An 11,418-nucleotide genomic window follows, 5' to 3' on the forward strand; every position below is an offset into this window, starting at 1 on the left:
CTCATATTGTCATCAGTAAGTCTGATCGTTTGGGCTTGAAGAGAAGCTCGATGATGACCCTCCCAAGCAGTCACGAACCATCGCCCCCTGTCTGTTACCCATGTGTCTGCAGGCAACTGAAAGCTTAGATAACAATTTGAAAAGATTTTTTGTGTGAACTTCACAGAGGAATCTCCTTCACCTCCTCTCTCCTCCTGCTTTTCACCACCTTTAACCAGGGCCTTTCCATCCACCATTTTACGTTTCCTCTTCTCCTTTTCTAAGTGAGTGTTGCTGTACTGCACATGTTAACCCTCACTCTCTCTCTCTCTCTATTCTCTCCCTCTCTCTCCCCCCTCTTATTCTTTCTTTTTGCCTTTTTACAGCCCAGTGGGGGTCAGGAATGTGTATGCAGAAACCGCTGCTATCTTTCAACCAGACATTATGCCTTGTGTGTGTGATAAAATACACACTCTGCTCTGTGAACTCGAAAGCACTGTGTTTGTGTGTGTACCTGTCATTGTACTGTTGTAAGGACCAGATAGAGTTTTAGACCATGCAGACATTTTTCAAAGTGAGGACCTTCTGGCTCCTCCTCTCTGCTTAAATGATTTAGGGTGCGGTAAAGGTTATGGTAAGATTTGAGGTTCGGTGGTGGGTTTTTAACAAGGGTCCTTGCGGAGATAGACATACAGGCATATGTGTTTGTGTGTGTATTCTGTCCCCCGGAAATACTGATATTTTCTTTGATATTTTACAACGCTTAAGAAATGGTAGCTGCGTCTTTAGGTCTAGTACCTTACAATGGCACAAAGACAAGGAGGTGTGTGTCTGTGTGTGTGTGGTCTGCATGTTTTTCAGACCTAGTGGTTCAAAGAGTCACACACACACACACTGACACACAAACACACACACCATGGATGCGGTTGAAGTGAATGGGCGCCTTTCTCCTGCATCCTGCTAGGTGGTCACTTACCACACACACACACACACCATGCAGACACCGACACATAAACATGATGGTTATATAACTTTTGATGTCATCTCCAGGGGATCCAATCAGCTTCACTGGAACACAAGTCATGCATTTGAAGTAAATTTGTTTAGGTTTAGGTTGTTTGAAACGTTCTCTTTTTGAACCCATGTCCTACTTTTTGGGAACTGTAGCATGTGCAGTTGGTGATAAAAAGCACAGTGCAGGTACAGACTGTTGCGATTTAAGGAGCCGGGACTTGGAAATTGGTGTAGTCTGGAGACTCCATCAGAAACCACGTGTCTGGAGCTGCCAGACTGGAGCACAAGGCCCATAAACTAGTCCATGAACAGAGCAAGTAGCTCCCCCTGTTTTGACCTGCTTTGCCAATGTGTTATTGTTGTGTTTGGTATTTTAGGGCATTTTCAGTGTGTTTTGAGTGCAGATGCAGTGGTCTTCTTATCTAACAGATGTTAACGCTGTAATGGTTATACATGCAACATGTACAAGGTCTGGTCTGTGTGCTGAGCTTTCTGGCGGGGGCTCATTTTCCACCGTGGGATGCTTCCAGCGGCTCTTCTGCTTCCAGGAAAAACTAAACCAGCCCCTAGAAATAGTTCCCACATTAGGCTGAACTAGCACAGGACGGACGCAGGAGAACAAAAGAGAAAAATCGTTTGAAAATAGTTTATCATAAATTAACAAACAAAAAGGCATAAACTGGGAATAACGCCGTTGAAATCAACCATGTCTTTGGATTTTCTTCAACAAAAGCCAATTCATGCGAATAATCACGTTTAAAATTCAATGTAAAGCAATGTTCACAAATGGTTTTAAATGAATGGACTTCAGTTTTAGAGGCAAATTGCTGTTCCCAGGCGTGCTAAAACAGTATCATAAAAACGTTACTGGACAGAAACGAGGGTGAATATGCAACACACTGAGCAGAAACCGCAACGTTTGTCCATTTGTTTGTGATGACAACAGAAATCTTTTGTTGGAACTTGGTGCTGGCTCGGTTCTGGTTGGGTTCCAGGTCTGGAGTCCTTAAGGGGAACCTCGGGCCGAACAGGAAACACAGCAGTTACCTGTTGCACTTCCATCAAATGAGGTCATACAAGACACAAACCTTTAAAACAAGGCCAGACCTTTGCCCCGGATGCTACACATCACTCAGTTTAACCAGCAGCACCTCTAGGTCCGGCTTGCTCCCTGCCTAAACCATTCTAACCACGCGCCTCCATTCCAGTTATGAAGAGCTCAATGCTAAACTAATGATTATTTATTTTCAACTCAAAGGAAAAAAGACGTCAACACATGGCCATACATTTTAGGCTTAAAGCCGAGACAATAGCCCAGATTAGATATATAGATATACTTCAGATACCTCCAGTAAGAGGGAAAACATCTGGATCAAATCCACCTTATGTGCAGAGAGCTACAGTGAAGTTGAAGTGTGTACCCACACAGGAACATGCCGCTCCTCCACAGCACTATTTATGAAGAAACCTGATGGGGGAAAAAGTGTATTTTTGTCTACTAGCTCTAATGCTCAAAGCACATGCTCTTGAAAAATGGCATTATTGAATGTTTTCAGAGACATTTGTGTTGCATATGGGAGTGATTTACTCCTCCATGGGGGTCTGAACATGCAGACGGTCCGCTATACAAAGAATTTAAACCTTGCTTGATTCTCACTTTGGTGTGCATGAAACATGTCAATATGAAAATAAATTCAGTTAGACTGGTCCACAGTCATTTTTAATACGTCCTCAGCTTTGTTTGCTGTTGAATCTTCGTGTCCATTTGTTGTACTAATATGCAAATACCACATCGTAAATCATCTGATGTCCACTGTCCCATGCGTACAGTTTCTTGTCGAGCGGGCAATAGGCCAGCTGGGAGGTGTGTGCGTGCATGTTTGTGAACGCCAGGCCCGGCACGGTGTGTGTGAGCGTGTGCGTGTCGAAGGCGTATGTCACATTGGCGTAGTTGTGCTCCATGCTGTTCACTGCATAGAGCACGCCGCAAATCAGGAAGCTGTTGCCGTAGCGACCCCGCCGAAGGCCCGTGCGGAAGCTCTGTATCGGCTGCAGGTCTCGGTGGCGGAGGTGGAGGAGCAGCGTTACTTCCTGGTGGAAGCCCTCCGTGTCCACAGCAGGGTACAGCAGCCACAGCCCAGACTCATCGACAGCAAGCTCCAACTACAAAGTATACAAACTGCTGTAACTAAAGTGCTTTTAGAAACATCACATTCAATACTTTAATGTTACACCGTGTCGCTAAAAGTGACAAACCAGACTAACAGTGTGTTTCCCCACACCCTTTTCCATCAGAAGGCCTCATTTCATCCAAAGAGCGCCTTCTGGAAGAGACTGTTCCTCAGTGGTTGTTAAAGATTGATGGATTGAATGTTGAAACCTTTTTGAAAGATTTCCAGGTGCAACCTTGATAAAATGTTATATTGGATCCAAAAAGGGTCACGAACCCAAAACACCCCCACCACCTCCCAAGCTCTTAGCAGTTGCAGAGTTTGGGCCTAGAGGCAACCTATTTAAATGTTTTGGTCCATTCTCACTGCGCCAATCAGCTTGTTAACAAAGAACAGCCTTTATCTACTGTAGAGCCTGGTTCTAGTTATGGACATCGGTGGAGTCCAGAACCGAGCTAAAGGATGGATCAGAGAAACTCCACTCCAAGTAAATGTCAACTTGTAATGGAGGATTCTTTCTGCAGCCCTCAAGTATAGGCACAATATATTGTATTTTAGCGCGTTACAGATATTGGAAAATATTCTTCTGTGCTTTCTTTCTAGGAGTTAGATGAGCAGATGGGTGTGCACTAAGCTTAAATCAGGTTAAAAAGCTCACTCCCTAAGCCGCTGTGTGCCATAAGCCATTGTGACCCGAGCCCCTCATCACGACTTGTCCTTTCAGCAGTAGTTATGTGGTGTTTCGCTCGGCTGGTTTTGTCGTTACATTGAGGTTGCCACGTTTGGCCCCATTTGAGCAGTACAGAAACTTAGAGTAAAACATTCGCTCGCCTTCTTTATCGGGAAACCCGTGATACGAACACGCCATCATCCCTTTGAACCCTTGTTTTACTCCTCACCACTTAACCTTTTGCCCTCTGTGTGATTTGTAGTGTTTCTGTTCCCCGCACTGACCTTTTGGGACCTTTCATAGTGTTTCAGAGTGTATTTTCCACTAGTAAAACATTTTGCAGGGTTTCCCTGACAGATCAATTACCGTTACAGCATGCGTCTTACTTCAGTTTGTGTCCTGTGAGCTTGCTCCTCCAGGATAGCATCGTGCAGCGTGGTCCAGGCAGCTACATATCTGCGCCTCAGGTCATATCTGATGATGTCCCTGCTGAAGGCCCGGTTGTAGTAGAAAGCTCCACTAAACACAACGTGGCCGGTTCCAGTGAAACTATAGGGCAGCTTGTATGAATTGCTTGTCTGACCTGAGCAGGAAACACACGCAGGAAACAGTGTCACATTCATTGCAGGACCTTTGGAACCAGGGGTTGTGTTCTATGTGTTCGAAAGGGGAACTGATGAGACAGTAGTAACTATGTAATTATGGAATGAGATATCAACAGAAAAAAGCACCATTTGACTCTGGCACACACACACACACACACACACACACACACACACACACACACTAACTTTGGCACAGTTCAGCGTGAGGCCCACATCGTTGCGAGGAGAACAAAAAGATACAAAGAGACTACATCTTAAGGCAGTAAAAGGCAGTTGTCGAGCAGCAGCTGGTCCTCGTGCATCGCAGGTAAGAGTGAGGCCATAAGACGGAGAGGCTTTAGGTTTATTGTATCAGACCGAGCTGTAGTTGCAAACTATCGATCCCAGGGTAGCCGCACCAATTTGACTCTAAGTGGACCATGATGTATTGAAGAAGACTTGGAAATAGGGACCGAGACCATGAACCATGTTTACAACGTTTAATGAGGGAATAAATCAAGAGAGATGTAGAGTCATTTCCTCATAGTCTTCTATGGGACCAAAGGAGTCGCCCCTAGTGGTCATTGGAGGGAATGCACATTATATACCTGCTTTGAAGGTCTCCATGTCTCGGAACTCCAGGAGGTTGTTGCCATAGTGACCATTAGTAAGGTAGATGACATTGCCGTGGCCGCGCCCATCTCTCATCCAGGCTCCGTCGCTCAAGCCATAAGAGTTCTGCTGAGCTGGTTCAGAGATGCTGGCTACTGTGTCCTTACACACTGCTGAGGAACACACATGGAAGCTGACACTATGAATCAAGACTATAACAACGTGATTAATATCGGCCAATATGTCCACTCACTACGGGATAAACCACAGTACTACATGCATCTCTACCAGGCTTGTTTGTGGTCTTTGGTTGGTCAGCAGGGCTCTCCGTCCAGCTCAGTCGACTCTTGGACCCTGACTGAGAGTTTTCTGTAGGGGACTTATCGATGGGACGAGCTGTGTTGGTGTCCGAGAGCGAGGTGGTGTGGCGATGGAGGCGAGGTGTAGTCGGAATCGTAGTTGACGTCGGGGCAACAGTTGGTTGCTGATTGGGTGCAGACCTGCTCGGTCTCCTTGATCGGTCCTCAAGGTCTGGCTGTGGAACAATGGTGAAAGGTCCTGGACTCTGGGTGGGGAAAGTCTTGGTAGGTGGGGGTGGCTCAGGCGTTTCTAAGTCCACTGAAGCATTTGCAGTAAGAGTTGCTGTTAAAGAAGTAAAAAGAGAAAAAGATGTGGACCTTTCTGTGTGCTTCTGTGTGCCAGAGATGAACATGATTACGTTTTTTTAATTGAAATTGTTAGATGATCACATGCTATTTCCGTTATAGCTAATAACGAGGATTAACAATAACAATAAGGATTGTGACTACTCGTAGGTGAACGAGGTCGCTCAACATAAAGCAAATGATTACCCCAACCACTCCTCTACAGCAGCTATTGCTGCCAGCGTGTGGTGGGGACCAAAAACAAAGCTAAAAGAGCATGAACACTGCACTCACATCCATCAGGTGTGTAAACAAACTCACTTTGTTCTCATTTCAATGTTGAGTTCACTTCTGGCTGCTGTTGCCATCCAAGTAGCCAACTCAGTTAAGGTTCTTTTCTGTACAGTTTTAAATGTACCACACAAAAACTCTTTAGTGTACGCCCCTACAGCGTTGAAAGGCTACGTTTTAGTTATGGATAAAAAACACGTGCATCTGTTGAGGAGGGGATTCCTTACGTTGGGATGTTTTTTCAACATAATAATAATATATAATATAAAAATTCACACTAGCACGGGAACCTCAGACTTACAATTCCTTCCTTTCCCTTTCTGGTCGTCCTCGTCGTAGCTCTCTCCCTTCGCCTTGTAGAAGGTCACGCCCCTGATGACCTTGCCGCTCTTGTCTGTGATAGGCTTCTTGGGCTCTGTCTTTTCTTTGACTGGCTTTTGAGTTCCTGTTGTATTCCGGGTCGGCTGTTGTTCCAGTTCATCCTGCGCTCTGTTCTTCTGATAATCGTTATTCTTCTGCAAAGACAACAAGCATATTCTTGTATCCCTTTGAGCAAATATGGGATTGTTGTGGTGAGATCATGAGTTTGCTTGTGATACGGTGGTAAATACCTGCTTGTTGCCGTAGGGAGCCGCTCCACCTTTCTCTCCTGCACGTTCCAAATCATTCACTTTCTTTTTTTTCTGCTGGGCCTTCCTCTCTTTCTCCTTTTCTTTTGCTCTTTCCTTCACACGCTCCTTCTCCCTCGTTCTCTCAGTAAAATTACGGGCAAAAGCCTGACGAGCACACACACAGACACACACACACACATAAAAGGCTTTCTGCTGACAGTTATCCAATGGAGACACACGGTGCTTCGGTGCTCTGTGTTTTTTGTTGTTAATTATGTTTGCCATTCCCCTCGTGCTGCCCTGAGACACTCTGACCACGTCATGTCACCTGATTCCTGCGTACAGGCAGAAACTAAAGCGCTGCAAACCTGTGGTGAGTGAATCCAAGAAGTGGACCAGCGAGGCGCTAGAGGATCTTCGGGCGTGTTTGGACTGCACAGACTGGGATGTTTTCAGGACTGCTTCTGACAATCTGGATGACTTCACAGTCCTGTGAGGACAGCTGTGTACCATCATGCACCAGGGTGAGTTATAACAACGACAAACCCTGGTTCACAGCGGAACTCAGGAAACTAAGGATCAGGCATTTAGGAGTGGGACAAAGACCTGTACACAGAGTCTAAATACAGGTTTATCAAAGCGGTGAGAGAAGCTAAACGACTGTACTGAGACACTCCAACATCAGTTCTCAGCTGACCTGGCTGACGAGCTAATGAGTTCTACTGCAGATTTGAAAGACAATGTTCTGACTCCATCCCCCACAGCTCCACCTTCCCCCCTCCACCAGAAACGACCCTCTCTATTCTGGAGAGACATATTAAAGAATCCTCGGAAAGCAGCCGGTCTGGACTCCGTCTCACCCCGCACCCTGAAGCATTGTGCTGACCAGCAGTCTCCTGTGTTCACCGCCATCTTCAACACCTCCCTGGAGACATGCCACGTCCCAGCCTGCTTCAGGGCCTCCATCCCTGTTCCCAAGAAGCCCAGGATCACAGGACTGAATGACTACAGCCCCTGACCTCTGTAGTCATGAAGTCCTTTGAACAGATAGTCCTGTCCCACCTGAAGACCCTCACCGACCCCCTACTAGACCCCCTGCAGTTCGCCTACAGAGCCCACAGGTCTGTAGACGATGCTGTCAACATGGCCTCCACTTCGTCCTCCAGCATCTGGACTCCCCAGGAACCTACAGCAGGATCCTGTTTGTGGACTTCAGCTCTGCCTTCAACACCATCATCCCGTCTCTACTGCAGGACAAACTCTCTCAGCTGCACGTGCCCGACTCCACCTGCAAGTGGATCACTGACTTCCTGTCCGACAGGAAGCAGCACATGAAGCTGGGGAAACACGTCTCTGCCTCTCGGTCCATCAGCACCGGTTCCCCCCCTCTGCTCCTCTCCCTGTACACCAACAGCTGCACCTCCAGTCACCAGTCCGTCAAGCTCCTGAAGTTTGCGGATGACACCACCCTCATTGGACTGATCTCTGTGGACAGGCTGCAGCGTGTCATCCGCTCTGCAGAGAGGGTGATTGGCTGCAATCTGCCGTCCCACCAGGACCTGTTCACTGCCAGGACTCTGAAGCGAGCTAGAAAGTTTGTTGCCGACCCCTCTCACCCCTCAGGCTGAGGTCCACCAGGACGAAGACCTCCCGCCACACTAACAGTTTCTTCCCGTCGACAGTCGGGCCCGGCTCCCCCCCTGACTGACTCTTTACTTTCTTCATGTACATGCACATTGTCACTTTCACTTGCCACTTTCTGTTAGCTGGTGCACTTTATTTTTATTTCTATTTTTATTTCTATTTTTATTCCTGATTCCTGATACAGTGCCTTGCATACGTATTGACCCACTTGGACTTTTCTACATTTTGTCATAGTATAAGCACAGATTTTATTGGGATTTTATGTAATGAACACCAAAATATTGTATCATCTGGAAGTTGGGGGAAAGTTTACATGGATTTCAAAATGATTAGTATTATATATGTATTCACCCCCTTAACTGTAAAAGCCATAACAACGATCTGTTGCGACCAATTGCCTTCACAAGTCACATAATTAGTAAATGAGGTCCAGCTGTCTCATCTCAGGATACATACAGCTGTTCTGTGAAGGCCTCAGTTCGTTAGAGAGCATTACTGAACCAAGAGCCTCATGAAGACCAAGTATGAAGCATGGTTAGCTTATAAAAGAATTTCCCGAGCATTGAACATCTCACACAGCCCCAAAAATCCATCATCACAAAATGGAAAGAAGATGGGACAACCACAAACCCACCAGGAGACAGAGAATGAACCAGAGAAGCAACAAAAGGCCCTTGGGAACTGCAAAAAGAAGCTTTTGTTAAAAAAATCCACAGCTGAGCAACAGGACAACTATTACTAGGGGTCACGCTGTGGGGACGCTTCTTGTCAGCAGCTACAGGGAAACTACTCGGACTTGAAGGAAAAATGGATGGAGCTAAATACAGGGAAATCCTTGAAGAAAACATCATGCATTCTGCAAAGAACATGAGACCCAAACATACAACCACACCTACAATGGAATGGTTTAGAGCGAAGCGTGTTAATGTTCTAAAATGGTCCAGTCAAAGCTCACACCTCAATCCAACTGAGAATCTATGGCAAGATTTGGTCTATATTCAATCTGACTGAGCTTCAGCTTTTTTGCCAAGAAAAATGGATGAATATTTCCATGTCTAGATTTGCAAAGCTGGTGGAGACTTGCAGCTGTAGTTGCAGTAAAATGGGTTTCTACCAAGTATTGACTCAGGGAGAATGTTGCATGAAGTTGTCGATCATAGCTTACAGCACATTAGAGGTGTGGGGGTGATACGAAGCGACAGCAAAAGGGTTCCTGCTCTTCGCATTTGGGGCGAGACGTTTTTTCATCAAGTTTTTAAAAATCTGTATTTCTGTATTTTATCTTTGAAAACATAAAAACATTCCCCGTTGCTGACTGCAACAAAACACATTTTGTTTTACAATGACTTCCCTTGTTCTTTAAATGAAAATGACGAGTGTGTATAATAATGATGAGTGATTGGAGCTTTTATCTTGAACGAAGCAGATAAAAAGGTTCAGAGTTCCATTCCCTCTGTGTGGAGGTTGTAGCCTGTTTGTTGTGAGTGTGTGTGTGTGCGCGTGCACGTCTCTGTTTGTGTGTGTGTGCTGACCTTCTCCATGTGGTCCACCCTGCTCAGCAGCTTGGTGGTGACAGAGTGGAGCTTCAACAAGTCCATTCCGTAAAGAGAGCCCTCCAACAATTCAATGATTGTGGCCAGCTGAAGAGGGCAAAACCCAGAGGTCAACGCCACGGAAAGACCAAAAGACAGAGAAGCACAAGACATGCATGGCGCGTTGTGTGTACCTTGATGTCCTCTTTGCCGGCCTCCTGCAGCTTCTTAAACCGGTACTCTCCCTCACATGGGTTGACGGCGGACGGCGGAGCCATGCACACGCACTTCTTGCAGTCCGTTCCCTTGGTGACCGTCTCCACGGTGAAAGAATCGCGGGAGGGCGACGGCAGGGCGCCGCAGTCGGAGCGCGGGATGGGCCGCACGATGCAGCGGCACACGCAGTCCGACCCCGACGACACGGTCTTCACTTTGTCGTAGTCGCCCAGCAGCTGAAAGACAGGATGGAGTCAAATACTGAGCACAGCAAATGAAGCGTTTGATTGGGAACACACAGACTGGGTGATGGATGTCCCCAGGGACATGACATCACACGCCAGGGGCAGATTTACATTGAGCTGAACAAACTAATGGTGGGATTTGGAATTGGTTTAAAAGGAAAACGAATCATTTTGATATTGTAAATAAAAAAAGGAGTGGTTCGTGTGGTTTTCATCTGGGAACCACTGAGACTGTGAGACCACAGGAGCAGGGCCGGGTCTAGGCAGGGGCAAGAGGGGGCCTGGCCCCCTCAAACTAGGTGCTGGAGCACAATGCCCCCCTCAAGATTTGTGGCTGCCCCCTCATACATGCCTGTCTAGACCCCGGCCCTGCACAGGAGGTCTCATGGAGAGGGACATTAAACCCACCGACCTGGCTGATGATGTTCTCCTGGTTATCCAGCTCTTCTTCCAGGGGCTTGGTGGTGGGCTCGGCCCCCGCAACGGGAGCGTCTGTCCCCGGGGAGTGCTGCCGCACATCGTGGGGAGCCTCCTTGTCGGGTGGCGTGACCGCCGCCGCCGCCGCCGCCGTCGTTACGCGCGAGGGGTCCGCGCTCGTGTCCCCGCGCGCCTCCAGTCCTCTCACGGACCAGCACAAGAGCAGCAGCAGCAACGATGTGCGCCACATCTCTGCGAAGCTCGGTGTCTCTGGTAGCTAAAACAAGTAGGAGCAGCTGTCTGTCCCGAACAGAGACATGTCTCTAAATCAGAGAGACACGTCTCACCTTCCAAACGCCTCCTGACATCTCCAAGTCCAACGGGAAGACCGCGCGATGCGGTCTACTTCGATCTAGTCCGGCTTTAGAGGGATGAATGAAAAAGGGAAGGAGGGACGAAGTGAGACGAGAGACGGAGCCGCGTTCCCGTAGGACTGAGGGACCCGGTCCAAACGCTCAGGACATAGAGAGAGAGAGTCAACAATCCCTTAAAGTTACAGTAGCCCACCTCTGAACACCCCCCCCCCCTCCCCAAAGAAAGATGTTCCTTCTTTGTTAAAAAACAAAAAATAAGAATAATAAGAAAGTTCTTCCACTCAACAGTTATATTACTTAATTAGTTACTAAACATGACGTTTTACAAACCAGTGTTTCTAATTTAAGTATGCAACAACATAAAAGTGCAAACAACATATTGCAAACTCAAGACAAAAGCGCTTTGACAGGGCT

At 47.1% G+C, this 11,418-nt stretch overlaps 1 protein-coding gene across 2 annotated transcripts; it reads right to left on the bottom strand.

Annotated features, from left to right (window-relative positions):
- Positions 1-1,625: 1,625 nt before the first annotated feature.
- On the bottom strand, positions 1,626-11,130 carry olfml2bb (olfactomedin-like 2Bb). Of its 2 annotated transcripts, none has more exons than XM_037458472.2 (9): positions 10,626-11,130; positions 9,947-10,204; positions 9,753-9,860; positions 6,577-6,741; positions 6,267-6,480; positions 5,319-5,672; positions 5,027-5,200; positions 4,221-4,417; positions 1,626-3,156 (listed from the first exon to the last, which is right to left on the bottom strand). In XM_037458472.2, exons 1-9 carry the CDS (start codon positions 10,878-10,880, stop codon positions 2,767-2,769), a joined length of 2,115 nt encoding a protein of 704 aa, XP_037314369.2. In that variant the 5' UTR covers positions 10,881-11,130; the 3' UTR covers positions 1,626-2,766. The 2 variants fall into 2 exon arrangements, with proteins under 2 accessions (XP_037314369.2, XP_037314368.2); XM_037458471.2 differs by having other exon boundaries at positions 5,027-5,203.
- Between the last annotated feature and the right edge of the window lie 288 nt (positions 11,131-11,418).

This window comes from Pungitius pungitius, chromosome 15 (genome assembly GCF_949316345.1).
Source record: "Pungitius pungitius chromosome 15, fPunPun2.1, whole genome shotgun sequence".
Classification (NCBI taxonomy): Eukaryota; Metazoa; Chordata; class Actinopteri; order Perciformes; family Gasterosteidae; genus Pungitius; species Pungitius pungitius.

What these genes read in the sequence shown, in the direction of transcription:
- olfml2bb (XM_037458471.2), bottom strand. Translation starts at nt 10,880, where the DNA reads ATGTGGCGCACATCGTTGCTGCTGCTGCTCTTGTGCTGGTCCGTGAGA. An exon ending in AGGAGAACATCATCAGCCAG is followed by an intron (nt 10,205 to 10,625) that starts GTCGGTGGGTTT and finishes CCTGTCTTTCAG; the next exon opens with CTGCTGGGCGACTACGACAA. An exon ending in CATGGAGACCTTCAAAGCAG is followed by an intron (nt 4,418 to 5,026) that starts GTATATAATGTG and finishes TTTCCTGCTCAG; the next exon opens with GTCAGACAAGCAATTCATAC.